This window comes from Talpa europaea (genome assembly GCF_964194135.1).
Source record: "Talpa europaea genome assembly, chromosome: 5".
NCBI lineage: Eukaryota > Metazoa > Chordata > Mammalia > Eulipotyphla > Talpidae > Talpa > Talpa europaea.
This window is the reverse complement of record NC_140071.1, coordinates 45903655-45920312: the sequence shown is the minus strand read 5'-3', so window position 1 is coordinate 45920312 and position 16658 is coordinate 45903655. Positions and strand designations below refer to the sequence as shown.

Below are 16658 nucleotides of genomic sequence, written 5' to 3'. Positions count from 1 at the left end.
TATCTCAAATTCTCAAAAATAACCTTGTAGGCTACAAGCCTATAAGTCATTATCTGAAACCCCTGAGATTGAATATGTTTCAGAATTATATATTTTTCAGATTTTAGAAAGAAATTTAAGGTTTTAACTTCAAGATTTTAATATTCCAGTAATGGAAACACATAGTTACATTAAATGGAATAACTAGGGATTCATGTCAATTTAGATCATATTTTCCTAAACTTGGATGGTGAGATTATTTTGACAGCAAAGAAATTGTGGATGTTTTCAATTTTCCATTTCTGAAATGTGGAATTCCAGATAATTCATCAACTTGATGTATTCTTATTTGTGCAGGTATTATTAGTTGAACCTGTATCTTTAATCAGGTTTATCTGGTTTCTGTGTTTCATGTTCTATCTTTTTCCACATAAAAAAACTAGGCTTCACTGAGAGCTTAATTTTAATGTTTTTCTCCTTATACTGTGCATGGTAATTATGACTGCTTTTCCACCCCACCCCCCAAATTATGTTTATTGAAGTGAAATGGGTTTGCATCTTTGCTCTGGGAGGTTATATTTTCAAACCTCTGCAAATGTATACTTTCATATCCTACCCACTACCTGTGCCTCAACACCATCTACCATGTTGTATTGGGCTTTTCCATCCCTTACCCCCATCCCACCACTCTCCCCTTCTGGTTTCTAGTTTTGCAATCAGATGATTAGAGTTTATTATTGGTTTGGTTTTGACTCACTCTTTCTTATTCTCTATTTTCCAAATAGAAGTAAGATCATCTTGTATCTGTGTCTTTCTGATTCATTTTGCTTAGCATTATCCTCTCCAGTTCCATCCATGTTGTTGCAAATGGCAGGAGTTCATTCTTTTTTATAGCTGAGTAGTATTCTATCACATGAAGGCAGACACACACCACATTTTTCTGATACATTCTTCTGTCCTCAAGCACTTAGGCTGTTTCTATAACTTAGCTATTGTAAATAAGGCTGCAGTGAACATAGGAGTACATATATGCCTTCCAATTAGTGATTTTGTATTCTTTAGGTAGATCCCTAGGAATGGAATTTCTGGGTCATGATACAGCCATTATTGATATTTTGAGAAACCTCCAAATTGTTTTCCACAGTGACTGGAAGAGTCTACATTCCCACCAACAGTATACAGGATTCCTTTTTGTCTACATCCTTGCTAACACTTTCTATTTCCAATCTTTTTTATTTGAACCATACTCACAGGAATGAGGTGGTATCATTGTGGCTTTGATTTGCAGCACATCCCTGATAACAAGTGATGATGAGCATTTTTTCATGTGCCTGTTGACCATCTGTGTATGGTTTAAAGAAGTGTCTATTTGGCTCTTCTACCCATTTTTTGATTGGGTTGATTATCTTACATGAGATCTTTATATATTTTGGATATCAGCCTTTTGTAAGATATGTTACGGCATTTAATTTTTTTTTTTTTTGAGGCCTCACTTCATTTCTTGTTTACTGTTCTACTATAAGGCAAACAGTGGTGGGTACTGAGTATTTGTTAATAAATAAATGATTCATCCCATAGATATTCTGAAAGCTCAGTTTTTCAGAGCCCCATTTCATGTCATGGAGTTTTTTAAAAAGCACAGTAGACTAAAAAGCAAAACAGTGACATTATTAGTTTGTATAGATTGCTTTATGTCTGATTTCATGATAAAAGTACAGTCAGTCAAAACAGGTACACATGGAAACTACTGTGTCATTGTGCATGATGTGGAATGGTCATCTGTACAGTCAGTAGTATATGATGTAGATACATGAACATCAGTTGGTATTTAATTTCCTTGCTAGATTTATCATAAAAGCATTGTTTCCTTTTCCATATTTATTAGAACAGTATTCCTCCCTATTTAGTCTTGTTAAAGAGAGTTCTTGGAGGAATTTGGAGAATTGGGTCTAACTTCAGTGTTAAAAGTATTACCTGAATTACGCTGGGAAGTTACAGTTTTATATCCTGATATCAAACATTTGCTCAGAAGGATAAAGTTAATCTTTAGGGTAAAGTAACAGGTTTTCATTTGCATTTGACTATCTATTTTTTTGAGCACTACACTTACTTTCCAGGATTCCTTCTCACTCAGGGATGCACTGTCCCCACATAAAATAAATATGCCTCATTCATAGCACCTACCTTCTCTGTACTGCTTCATTTTCAGGAATTAATACTCCTTCCACCCTGGACTTCCATCCCTTTAGTTGTATATGGTTATCAGCTGAATTAGGTGATAGGAGAAAAATATCAAGATAAAAATTTCAGACGTTACAGGGAAGAAATCTGGAACAGCATAACCTCATATCTCTCCTTGCTATTCCCTGAAGATTTCATATTCATGGTGAAATTTATATAAACCTCAAAACACCATTTTTGTCCTCCCAGATTTCCCTGACTTTCTTATCATAACCTTTTTCCATAGCTTATCCCCCATAGAAGTTCTGTCTCTACTGGTCCTACAACCTTTTTACTTTTTCCAAGATCTACCACTCTCCTGTTGATTGTTTTCTCAGAAGTTGAGAGTTAACAGGCCCCTTGTATGCACTTCTGCCCCTGATGAGGTTTTGTTCTTTTAAAGACAATGCCACATCTGGACTCCATTGCTTTAAATAGAACTTGCTTAACTAGAAAATTGGGGGTGAGGTCACTTGTTAATAAGAAAACTTCCTTTTTCAGTTTGATATTTGATATTGGCTGTGTTCTGTTATTACAATGCTATCTCAAGTGTTTTTAAAGTACATGGATCCTGGACAGGGATCAGAATACTTTTCTACTTGTGGTTGAGGCAACTGACAAATTAAGGTATGTGAGCATAGAGCTTTCTGCTTCCTTCCTTAAAGAATCAGACAGGAGAGATTGGTTGCAACTGGTCAGCAAGACAAAGCCCTGTATATGTGTGGCTGACCAAATTTTACCCTTCTGTTGCAACCATCTGAGTACAGCCTGATCTTTTCCATATATCTTACATATATATCTTACATGATAAGGATAATCACTTAAATTTAGCATCCACTTTTAAGAGTAAAATGGGATGGGGCCTCCCCTGGTGGCACAGCGGTTGAGCGCTGGATTGCGAGGCTGCCCACAGCCTCTGCAGCACCTGTTCGATCCCTGGCCGCCGGCAAGGGTCCCACCAAAAAAATAAATAAATAAAATAAAAAAATTTTTTTAAAAAGTAAAATGGGATGCCATTAGCATTATGCCAGGACAATTAGAATAATTTATTATCATTCTAAATGTGAATAAGCTGTAATGTTAACTTTAGAAAACTTATTTTTACTGTGTTGATACCTAGTTATTTACAAAATGAGGTTTTATTACTGTTTGATGATGTATATTAAAAAAAATCTTCACTTGATTTTGAAGTTTCTCTTAGAATAATTGCTTTATATCACCTATAACTTTTTTTAAAAGATTTACTTATTTTTATACAAGAGCTGGGGTATAGGCCAGAGGTGCGGGAGGGTGAGTGGATTCACCGGAGACAGAGCGGGGAACAGAACAGGCAGACTGACTGAAATACACTGCTGAGGGGAGCAGCGGGCAAGACAGGAGAGGTCTGCCCTGGCCGGCCAGGAATCGAACCCGCACTGTAGAGGCTGCGGACAGCCTCACAGCGCTGCACTCAACCCGCTGTGCCACTGGGGAGGCCCACATATAACCTTTATTTACAATCATACCTAGATTTTTTTCATGTCCCCACAAACTAGAAATGTTTTTATTCTTATTTTCGATGCAGATGCAGAGTTTACAGGGTGGTACAGAAGCCATAGCCCGATTAGATCAGTTAGAAGCTGATTATTATGATCTGCAACTTCAGTTGTATGAAGTACAGTTTGAGATCTTGAAGTGTGAAGAGTTACTATTGACAGCACAACTGGAAAGCATCAAAAGACTTATATCAGGTATGGTTTGCATTTAACCATGTAAGTCCACACAAGCTTTAACACATAGAAAAATGTACGTGGATGTCACCTATTGAATATGTTTCTTCTGAAGAGGCTAAAAAAAAAAAATAATGTAAAAACCTTTGAAAGGAGATCCTTAAGTCCAACAAGTAGTTTAGTAGACTCAGCAATGAAAATACATGCTACATCCTTTGTAAATTACTTTTTTTTTGGGGGGGGGGAAGAGATTAAGAGTGCTTCCTCCAGAATCTAGATTCTCAAGTTGTTAATTTTGTGGGAGGGGACTAATATTTAACATTTATTGATCACTTTTCCAGGTACTGCTAAGCTCTTTACAAATATGCAGTTACTCTATGAGGTGTATTTCTTAATCATTATTTTACCAAAACACTCAAAAGGTAATGGCTTCACCTAAGAGGTTTTAGAGCCAATAATTGGATTAGAACCCTGTTCTGTCTGGTCTCACAGCCCTTTCTTTTAACCACCCCTTGTTTGCCGTTCTGTAACAGAAAAGAGAGATGAAGTGGTGTACTATGACACTTACGAAAGCATGGAAGCCATGCTGGAGAAGGAAGAGATGGCAGCATCTGTGCATTTACAGAGAGAAGAGCTACAGAAACTTCAGCAGAAGGCACGCCAGCTAGAAGCAAGACGTGGACGGGTTTCAGCCAAGAAAGCCTACCTCAGAAATAAAAAGGTAAAATAGATTAAATATAATGCTAACCCAGTATATCACTAACACTTGCACATCTCTTAGAATTAAAGAGTTACCTCTTCTCAGTAATCAGGCCATTATATACATATATAGCTCTCTGTGAATTGCCTTCTTAAACACATTAGAACAGCCAGTGGTAGTATGTTGTTCACCTCAGCCACACTACACATGACTTTATTAAAGGAAGTAACTATGGGATCCCACATAATACATTTCCTAGCTTCTTTTTTATTTAAGGATGCCAGTGGTATTCTCAGTATTAAAGATTATTTACTTATTTGCTTATAACTTTGATCACATTTCTAAATTTTTGTGCATTTTAATAATTTGGAATGGAATCATTTTGTGGAAATAAGACTTTCTTTGTCCTAGAAAAATGTTTTCCTTTGTAGTCCACATGTTATTATCATAAGGTTGTTTCTCATCACTGTAAGTGTGGGCTTGAAATCTTGAACCAGTTCTGTGACCTATACCAAACTGATAACTGTGTCGTACTGATTTACTTTGAACTCATATATTCAGACAAAAATGTGGCATTTGTGACTGACATATTCTCTGAGACTCTACCTGCCTGTTCTTCATCAAATCCCTATACCACAGAAAATCAAAGCCCTTTACTTTTTTAAATAATAGCTCTTATATACTGAAGAAACCTAAGCAGGCATCTTCCACAGTATGTCAAAAACCCAAGACATTTGCCCATTCACACAACAATTTCTTGGCATCCAGAGCCATGGCTTTCTCACAGTTGACATAATGCTGAACTTTTCCAATTCCACAACACAAGGCAAGCTCTGCTCTTGGTGGTTATGAGGATCCCATCTGTACCTACCAAATATACAGTGTAGATGATTCCAGCAAGTTCTAACACTGTACAGTGTAGAGTAGTGTAGACAGCAGAGAGAAAGGTTTTAGGGAAGAATGAAATGAAAGTATATTATTAGGAATATTGGAAGTACTGTCTTACATATTATTTTAACTCAGTACTTTAGTGATTAGATGGAGTTTATAAACCTGAAGATTTTTGAGAGCATTTTTGAAAGTATTATACAAATCAGACTTCAGAGATAATTCATTTCAATTCAACAGCCTGCTAAGCACATCATCAGGCTTGAGTTACAAAGATCAGCAAGGCACAGTTCTGTTCCTCCCAGTCCTATATAAAAGGGAAACCAGGTCAACAGATGAATGTGATGCCACCTGACACCTGAACAAGAGAAAAGGGAATGAAGAAAGGTCCCTTGGACTGGATTTTAAGAGTATGAATAGAAATTTGGCAGGTTGATGGTATGAGGATAATTCCAAAGAGAAAAAAGTTGTGTTACACAAAGCCATTGAAGCATAAAACAGCACTGTACTTTGTAGACATAAGGGACTGAGTTATGGGGCATTTGTATAATGCTCCAATAAGCCTGGACTTTGTCCTGAAAGTATTGTAGTTATAGAAAAGTTTTAAGCAAAAGGGTAATATAAACAGATTTATATTTTAGAAAAATGAGGCAACATGAAGAATAACTTAGAGGAAGAAAAGACTGAAAGGTTTATGGTTGGAATGTGTTAGTATCCAGGTTGAGATGCTAAGAGTATGGTAGTGTAAGTGATAGTAGTATAATAATCTGAGATGTGTCCAGATCTGACACTTTCCAGAATTCACTGGGAGAGAGGAGGATCTATTCTGCAACAGCTTCCAGATTTCTGGATTAGGCATTGGATGGATGGGAAAACCCAGAGGAAAAGCATATATAGTTTAGAGGTGAGGAGCCAAATTTTATATTTATTAGGGGTCTCTGGGGTATTTATGTGAAGGTGGCCATGAGACATCAGTTGAAAATGAGAACCTTGTAAGAGTGGGTGAGGTGGTACCAGAAAACAGAACTGAGTAGGTGATTCTTAGCAGTAACTGGGGTGGGGAACTTTTGAAAATGTGGTCAAGAGGAAATAAAAGAGAAAGAGTAATTGGGAGTTATGAGAAACAGAAAGAATAAAGTCACAGAAGTGAAAGAAAGATGATTTACAAAACAAAGGTGGACAGCAGTGTCAGGTCCTTCAGGGAAGTCAAGGAAGAAAGAAATATATTCATATCTGAGACCACTGATGGCCTTACTTAAGAGTTTTGGGAAGACAGTTAGGGACAAGAGCCAGATCACACTGGTCTGAGAGAATACAGCAGAGTTTTAGAGTGAATACTCAAAAGCTAACAGAGAGAGCTGACTACACATACATAAGTGGCCCTCAGTAAAGAGGAGTAGCTTTGTTGACCAGGTCGCTTGCAGGCTGTGTACTTTTCTAGCAGCATTGTCTTCTGATTCAGACCTAACTCTTCCCTCATTGGTACATACTTAGTTCATTTCGATTTTATCCATATTCATCACTTCTCATTCTTACATTAATCTAAATCCTAGATAGGAAACTTAACCTCCAAAGAACCTGCACATTTACACCAGCAGCCTCAAATTCACTACTCATCACATTACTCAGAGTCAGAGGACTCTAAGTGGTCTTGTCTCTGCTCCTGTCTTCACAAGCCCACCAGTCAAGGTGGCAGAACTTTAGAGAGGAGTAGTGATAGAAGAAGGAAACTAGTAACACTAAGTTCTAAAAATAGAAAATGAGATCAATCATAAAATCAAAAACCAAAAATATGCCTCTTTTTAATATTTTCCTATATTCCTTGTCATCTGCATGTCAGTATGCCTAGAGTTACCATCTCCTGAGTGTCATGATGTGATAGGATACTCAAGGGTAGTTCTCATGTTATAACTAAAGGAACCAAGACGTCCAGTAATTAAGCAGACAATCCAAGGACTATTGGCTAGTATGGACAAAGTTAGCATTTTATTCTAAGTCTGTATGACTTAGAAGGTTGAGTCATTATATCACTGTTATGTCACCATAGAGAACTCTCAGTACCATTGTTTTCCCCTGGAGACTACCCTAAACAGATTCATTTCACAGTTGATACTTAAAGTGACAACCCCAGTGTGAGTAAAGAATGTAATATAACAAAGAGTTGCCTTAAAATACAGTTTACTGACTTACAAGGTCATTCATTATATAACTTTTTCTGCTTAGGAGAGTGATCTTTTGGTATAACTTTGAAAGTATTGGAAACTGGTGTGAGGACTTTTCCTTCTAGAAAAGTTGCCAGTTGATAGTGAATTATTTTGTAAAGAAGTGCATATCTTATTTTATATTTACTTTCATATGATTCTATTTCATATTTACTTTCATATGATTATCAGAATAAGTATGCCTTTATTTTTTTAATAATCCTTTTAGTCTTTAACGCTCTTTGAGCTCTGAAGTCTATAATCAGAAGATTCAGATTTAAATTAGTCTGGGAAAAATCATAGTATTTTAGCACATTAGAGAGAGCTTCAGAATATAGACCTATATCCAGAGTTGTATGTAATTTTTTCTCAAACTAAAGTATACAATAAGACTTAGAATCTTCTTACCATAGACTTCAGAACTGAAAGAGTCCTTTGAGATTATTTAAGGTATCCACTCTACCTTACTCCATTTGACCTCTTCCCCCACCAAAAAAGGGAGAAATCAGGACTTGTAGAGAAGTGAATCATTTAATAGAAGAGTCTTTAAAACCTGATTATTTCATTTATGCTGCTTCAACCAGATAAGAAACCAGAGATGACTTACACAATATTGTATACATAGGTATATCTTAAGATTAAGCTTTAAATTATAGATAAATCCTGGTGTGGTGTTTTGAGACTTTCCAAGTTTCACTTACATTAAAAACATATTTTATGTATTTATAGGAAATTTGTATTGCAAAACACAACGAAAAATTCCAGCAGCGCCTTCGGAGTGAAGATGAATATAGAACCCATCACACAATACAACTAGTAAGTTGTGACTTTTGGAAACTTAGAGCAAAGTTTCAATTTTTACATGTCTCAGAGTGAATAAAACCTGTAGAGAACAAGAAATTGTTATAACTATTGATAAATGTTAGTTATTCAGTAACTACAAATATATGTATATATTTTATTTCTTTAGGGAAAATTGAGTAGAAAATACAATTCCCAAATACCTCCACAAATGCATAGCTTCCCCTACCATCCAGATATCATACATTAACACATCATTATCACCCTAAGTCCATATGAAGGTTCTTTCTTGGTGGTGTATGTTCCATTGGTTTGGCAACTGTATAGTGATAGGTATCTACCATTATAGTATCATATAAAATATTTTCACTGTCTTAAAAATTCCTGGTGCTTCACCTGTTTACCCTCATGTCTCCCCAAGCCCCTGGCAAGTATTGATCTTTTTACCATCTCCGTAATTTTGTCATATTTAGAATGTATAATTGGAACATAGTTTATAGACTTTTCAGATTGGCTGCTTTCACTAAGTGATATGCATAAGTTCTTCCGTGTCTATTCATGGCTAGATAGCTCATTTCTTTTTAACATGGACTAATGTTGAATAAATGAAGCAGTTTTTTTTTTTAATCCATTCACCACTGGAAGACATCTTGAGTGATGCAAAGTTTTGGCAATTATGAATAAAGCCGCTATAAACATCTGTGCAGGTTTTTGTGCTCCCGTAAGTTTTCAACTCTTTTGGGTAAATACCAAGGAGCATAATTGCTGGATTATATGGTGAAAGTATATTTAATTTTGTAGGAAATTACCAGACTCTCTTCCAAAAGTGGCTGTATTATCTTGCATTTCCACTAGCAATGAATGAAAGTTCGTATTATTTCACATCCTCACCAGCATTTGGTTGTGTCATTGTTTTGGATTTTAGCCATTCTACTAGATGTGTAGTAGTATCTCATGTTTGTTTGTGTAGTAGTATCTCACAATTCCCCAATTGTATGAGATTGAGCATCTTTTCATACTGCTTATTTACCATCTGTATATCTTTTTTTGGTGAGAGGTCTGTTCACATCTTTTATCCATTTTTAATTGGGTTATTTCTTGTTAAGGCTTAAGAATTCTTTGTATATTTCTAGATAAGTCCTTTTTCAGATCTGCCATTTGCAAATATTATTCTCCTGGTCTTTGGCTTGTCTTTTTATTCCCTGACAGTGTTTCTCAGAACAGATGATTTTCATTTTAATATAAGTCCAACATCAATTCTTTCTTTGATTGATTCTACCTTTGGTGCTATATCCAAAAAGTCATCACCAAGGTCATACATATTTTGTTCTATGTTATATTCTAGAAGTTTTATAGTTTCATATTTTACATCTAGGTTTAAGATTCATTTTGAGTTACTATTTGTAAAGGTTGTGAGGTGTGTGGCTAAACTTTTTTACTTTTTTTTTTAGGGACATGTGATATAGTTTTCAGGTTTTTTCCTTGGTGCTTGATAGCACTAAATCCTATTTAGCATGCCTGCTGTACTTCAACATTTTTTTTTTTTTGTTAGAGCTTAATGTACTACCCGATTTGACAGGTAGTCTATGAAAAATGGAATTCCCTTATCTTTACCTTTTCCCTGCCACATTACTGTCTTAAATGATACCTTCACACACTATATTACTTTTTTTTTATTTCATGATCTTAAAAATTTTTCTTGATTTTTACTTAACATTTCTTAATATAGTCCTGTTACCTAAGCACGCTAGGTTTTTACTAAAGTGGTTGACTATCTTGATGTCTGTGTATAAATTTTGGTTACTAAATCAGATTTTTAAAAATTTCCTAAACACTTCTTCACTGCTACTTTAAAAATTCTTCTGTTATGAACATTGTTAATTAATCTAAAAATGTTCCCTAGTCACTTATGTATGTTAAAAAAACTTGTATTTATAAAAAGGTATGTATGACCATTATAAAAAATTAAAGCGATACAGAAAAAAGTTACAAAGAAAAAAATCAGTGCCAAAATAGATTATTCTTTTAATAGAACAACTTCAGTGAGTTTGAAAAAACTACTAAAATTTAGATAAACTTGTTGACCATAGCAAGAGATTTGGAAAAACATTGAGTATTGTGATCATAGTTTTATAATTATTTCAACTTTAGACTTGGTCTATGAAATGACGAAATTATTACATTTGTACTTTCTCCCAGCTCCCCCTTCTCGCCATCTCCCAATATTTTATAAATCTTCACGATCTGAATACAGTGATATAACTTTTATATTCTTTATTTCATATAATCAAGATTCAGTTAATTCATGGGATCATGAAGTTTTTTGGGTTCATCTTTGTGTTTACATGGATTCAATGCTTAATGTCAAGTCCTCTTATGACTTCTCTATGCCTGGGTTTGTTTTGATTCATCTTGGAGTTGGTAACGTTTCATTAAGGTGCTATATCAGAGAAGTTGCATGGTTGCTATAGTGTCTGACTTCTGGCATGCTTGGGGAATGTTTCCTTTATATCTAAAGGACATTTTGGCTGGGTCATACAGTCATAATTCCTCTCCATCAAAATTTGGCAAACATTGCTGTGCTATCTTGTAGCCTTGAAGATTGCAGTGAAGAGGTCTGAGGCCTCATGGCATTCTTTCCTCTTCATCACTTGTAAGATTTGACATCCTGGACATCCATAAGAGTCTTTATTGTGGAAATCTAGTGAATTTACCGGTGATCATTATGTATTGAGTTTTCCTAAAACTTGATATATACTTTCAGTCTGGAGATTCAATTCAGTCCTTTAGATTTTGACATAATCTTCCAAGGCAAATGTAGCAGAACTCACATTCAAACTATATTGTTCAGGGAAATGCTGATGGGAAAGAAGAGAGAGGTGATAGAATAAGAGAATAATGGGGGATTGAATTTGAATAGACACTTGATGAATGAAAGACAGATAGGTTAATGACACACAAGAAACCATCATCTCCATGTGAAATTACCTGGCTTTACAAACAAAACAGAAAAATAAAGCCATGGCTCATTTACCCATCTAGAAAGATTTTTCATGTATTTAATATTTGTTCTATCACATGAGATTTAATTAGATAGCTTGTTAGGTGATTCAACAACATAGGAAAATGTTAAATTTCTGTATAGATAACTGCTAACTACAAGCTATGATAGTAAACCAAATGATTTGTATATAATGCTGCAAGTGTTTTTTTTTTTTCCCCTGCCATTTATTTTGCTATATATGTAAATATGTAATTTTTAAATTACTGACCAAGTATTTGCTGGTTTTATTTTTAAGGTCAGGTGTTTGAGTTAGCAGACTATAACAGCTACAAATATTTCATACTAAAATTATTTTAAGACAGAACCCCCTAAATGAAACATTTTCTAATTTAGAGAATATTTATTTTACTTTGCAAAGTAAATATCTTTAATGTAATAAATGCCAAAAAATGAAATAGCATATTATTGTGAATTTTAAAATTTCTATTAAAAATTAATACTATTTCATGCCATAGAACATTTTGTTTTAACACATCATTCTTTGGAGTTATGCAGTTTACTGGGAGAACTCTCTTTTTCCCTATTACTAATAAAAATGAATGGGACATATCGTAATGCAATTATTCATGTTTTACCAGAAAAGAGAAAAATTACATGATGAAGAAGAAAGAAAAAGTGCCTGGGTTAGCCAAGAAAGACAGAGAACATTGGATAGACTTCGAACTTTTAAACAGGTAACAAAAGTATGGTCAATTGATTTTCATTGCTTTTTAAATAGAACTACATACACATTTCCTATTGTAAGATTTCTTTGTATGAAAAAATACTTGTTTTTCCATTTGTTGTTTAGAAAACAATTGTAAGTTGTGGCAGTCATTTAAAAAATTTTTATCAATGTTTTGATTACATGATTACATTTCACCTGATTACATTTCCAGAATTAATATTCTCCCTTAGCTTACCACATTAGTATAGCATAAGAGGAATGGTCAGGGCCTTTGAGAAACCTGGATTCCTCCTGAGTTTTACATAAATAGTTCACAAATGACTATCCATTTCAAGCATCAGCTTGTTAATTGCACATGCATCAACCTGTGGTAATAATTTATGGAAATGACCAGTGACCAAATTAGAGAGTGGATCAGGATACATGAAAAATGCTTCAGACATTCTCTTACCAGGCTAACCCATGACTCTGGGCACTGATATCACAGCAGGTAGATGGTACCTTGGAACTGTGCTTAAGCTGAATGGTTCTCCTTGCTGAATGGTTCTCCTTGCTGAATTGCTCAGGAACCTGGATATGTGCAGATAGATCACTTAATAGTTTAGTAAAGAATGTTTTTGTTCAAGCCCTCATAATGCAAGGTAGGGGAAGGGGAGAAAAAGAGATCCATAATGCAAGGAAAAATTTGTGTTGAGTAAAGGTAGTTCTACCAAATGTATTAAAGCTATGGTCTTCCTACAGTAATAGATAAAGAATGAGAGTTGGGTATGTCAGTACTCCAAATGTATTTATTCTCTTTCCTTCTATTCTACTGTAAAATACACATTGTTTTCAGAGTTTTTTTAAAAAAAGCCAAGTAGCCTTTTGGAAAAAAAGTAAATGTTTTAGTATTTTCATCTATAAGCATTTGGCATACATGTAAGAAATTAATAGTAGTTTCTTAACTTTCTGTATACCTATAGCATATATTTGCTTGACATCACTTATGTTTTGTACTTTTTATTGCTATTTTCATTTAAATTAGTAATTTATCTGGGAAATTTTTTAAACTGATATATTATTATGAATAGAATTTTAGTGTATCATACTATATAAATTTCAGTAGTACAACTTCAAAAAGTCATGTAATTTTGAACAGTTGACTTCTAACGTGGATAAGAAGGAATAAGACTTTGATAAATAGTTTGGTGACATATTTGAAAGGCTAATGCTTTGTAGTCTGGTTGTATATATAACTTTATTAAAGAATTTTCCCTGAAAAGTCACAAAAGTTCCAAAATAACATCTTGCATTTGAGAGCAAAAACAGCCATTTATTCATAAATTGTTTAATACAATTTAGCCAGTAATAATAACTTGATTTTTTAGAGGTACCCTGGCCAAGTTATTCTGAAATCAACCAGGCTGCGACTGGCTCATGCAAGAAGAAGAAGTGCGGCCAGTCCTGTGCCCTGTGAGAACCAGTGTGACTCTCTACCAGGAGCACTACAGGTAGAAGAGAAAAGTGAGGGGGTAGAGGAAGAAAAAGGCAAGTTTGGGTCATCACAGATAACAGAGGCCCAAATCCTCGCACAACCTGATCCTTCATTAGCACAACTTGAAGCCACTTCATTACCTCTCAGTGGTGTTACCTCTGAATTGCCTCCCACTGTCTCTCTCCCACTTATGAATAATATTGAACTTGAACCAGGTTCTGTTACCATAGATCCACTCCCATCATCTACTCCTCCCACACCACCTCCCCCACCACCACCTCCTCCCCCTCCCCCACCACCACCACCACTGCCTGTTGCTAAGGACAGTGCTCCAGAGACACTGGACAAAGGTCTGCCTAGAATGGAGGGGATTGAGAAGAGGATCCCAAAGTCTGCAAGTGCCCCCTCGGCACAACTCTTTGACAGCAGTCAGCTGGTCAGTGCAAGGAAGAAGCTCAAAAAGACTGCTGAAGGTTTACAGAGGAGGAGAGGTAGGTTAAGATGTTTTATGCTCATCTGTTTGAATAAAGTGATGTGTTATTTGATAGGGCATTTTTTTTCATGGGACCTTACAAAGCTTAAAATATTGTGTTTTTGAACATTATTTGATAGCAAACAGGTTGTCAAGGTTGTGGCAGGGCAAAATTCTTACCAACCCACATCAAAAAACGTGTAGACACAGATAGGTGTACCTTCTTGAGCTCTTAGGCATGTTTTAAAAAAAACTATCTTCTGAAGTGATACTTTATCTACTTAGTAATATAGATATGTGGCTCCTTTTGTGTTAGAAAGAAATCTGATTTTAAACTTGGGAAATGAAAAATGGTATTGATATCAGAAAAGGTAAGCTATATGGTCAGGACTTTCACATTAGGATGACATTGGCAGGACCATGTAACATCTGACCAATATTTATCGAACACCTGGGTTTATGTTTTGTATAAAGATGCAAAGAAGAATACCAAGTGATGTGCACAATTTATTGTATGCCAGATATGCCTTATAAAGCTATTTTTGAAAACTGGATAATCCTGTCTCTTAAAAAGCTTTTAGCTTGCATAGGGAGAACATTTTATAAAACAATTTGCATGTTTTTTATTTTGAGAGACCAGCCTGTAAAATATTTCTTTCTATACCCAATTAGCATTTCATATGTAAAACAACTAAATTAAAAAATAGCCAAAATTTAATTTTTTTAATTAAATATGTAACCCAATCACTGTTTACATTTAGATTGGGTTGGTACAATACAGAAATCCCTTGGGAGTTTCATCTATAATATTACTAAAGATCACCTCTCACCTCCTAATCTCCTTATTTCTTGCACATGGGAACTGATAAGGAATACCAATAATACCTAACATGGAAATTCAGTGTTGGAGTTTTTTTTTTAAACAAGCAATATTAGGATCCCCTGTGATCTGACAACCTTTTGTCCACATTTCATGATCCATTTTGTAGATGTAGTTTCTCTTGTTCTAGGCTTACAGTCCTAAAGGCTAGAGATTATATAGTTTAAGTGTAATCCTAACTGTAATTGTTCTTTCTCATTTTCAAAAGTGAGCTCACCCATGGATGAGGTGCTAGCTTCCTTGAAGCGTGGTAGTTTTCATCTGAAAAAGGTTGAACAGCGAACTCTGCCTCCTTTTCCTGATGAAGATGACAGTAATAATATCTTGGCACAAATAAGGAAAGGGGTAAAGTTGAAGAAGGTACAGAAGGAAGTTTTGAGAGAGTCCTTCACACTTCTACCTGACACAGACCCTCTAACACGGAGCATCCATGAAGCTCTTAGAAGAATCAAAGAAGCATCCCCCGAGTCAGAGGATGAAGAAGAGGCTTTGCCTTGCACAGACTGGGAAAACTAACAAGTAAATGGTCTTATTTTCTTCAGTAGCATTTAGTAATACAGTTTTTATATAGAAAATAAGGTCTGTTACATCTTATTGAGTCTGAGCATCATTATTTACTATACAATTATAGCATGGATCATAAATTTGTAAACTTCAAGTTTTACTTCCATAATTACTAGAAACTTTACAGAATAGCACTTTCAAAGGTATTGGCTATTTAAATGATAGGTTTTTATGTCCTGCTTATTGAAAATTTTTGCAGTATAGCTATATGCCGAGTAAAGCGGAAAGTGAAAAATTTTTTAAAATTTTAAAAAAAATTAAAAAATCACACATTTCTTCTTTAAAAAAAAAGAAATAAAGAGGAAAGTGACAGTCTTATTCTAGCTTTACAAAACAGAAGACTTTTTCAAACTGAAGTATTTTGGTTACAAGCTGTTACATATATTGCTGTTATTAGCAGCCCTCACAGGAATTTTCTAAGATCAGCCATGAAAAATTGTTGTACTGGTAAACTAAGGTTTATCATTTTAAAGCTCATCATACTTATTGCGGTCTCTAAAAATTGTGCACATATCTTACTGAGTACACCTTGGATGTTGGTTACACATTTGGCATTCTCCTAAGATAATAGAGAGCACCACTCTACTACATTTTAATAAGCTAATTATATAGTAATGTGGCACAAATTAGCTAAATTATAGAAACATGACTATAACACATGCTATAAATTACATAGTACATAGAAATGGTAGTGATAACTGAAATAGTGTAATTAATGCAAAATATGAAGTATGCAAACATATTCATTAATTGTTATATGGTCCTGATGGAATATGTTTCTGTTGACTTTATAATACTCACCAAAATTGGAGAAGACTCAAAATCCTGGAGTGAATAAAGAAGTAATTAACTTACTCATTAAACATAGTGATTCTCAGTGTGCCTGATCATAAGAATTAATCTGGGGAGCTTAAAAATACAGATTTCTGACCTTCGTCCGAAGGATCATGACTGAAAAAAAAAATTTATATATATATATGTGTTCAGATATACATCTGGATTTTGAAGACTTAATACAAAAGATAAACTGTCATTATTT

The 16658-nt window shown here is 34.8% G+C and overlaps 1 protein-coding gene across 1 annotated transcript in view; it reads left to right on the top strand.

The window, feature by feature from the left end:
- The window catches only part of JMY (junction mediating and regulatory protein, p53 cofactor), a gene marked incomplete at both ends in the record, with an annotated part of 54475 nt that extends 38904 nt beyond the window's left edge, over positions 1-15571 (top strand). Inside the window, 6 exons of the mRNA XM_084234020.1 lie at positions 3764-3929; positions 4442-4629; positions 8427-8513; positions 12141-12236; positions 13597-14194; positions 15264-15571. Coding sequence (XP_084090146.1) covers positions 3764-3929; positions 4442-4629; positions 8427-8513; positions 12141-12236; positions 13597-14194; positions 15264-15571 — 1443 coding nt within the window. The remainder of the gene's footprint in view (positions 1-3763; positions 3930-4441; positions 4630-8426; positions 8514-12140; positions 12237-13596; positions 14195-15263) is intronic.
- Between the last annotated feature and the right edge of the window lie 1087 nt (positions 15572-16658).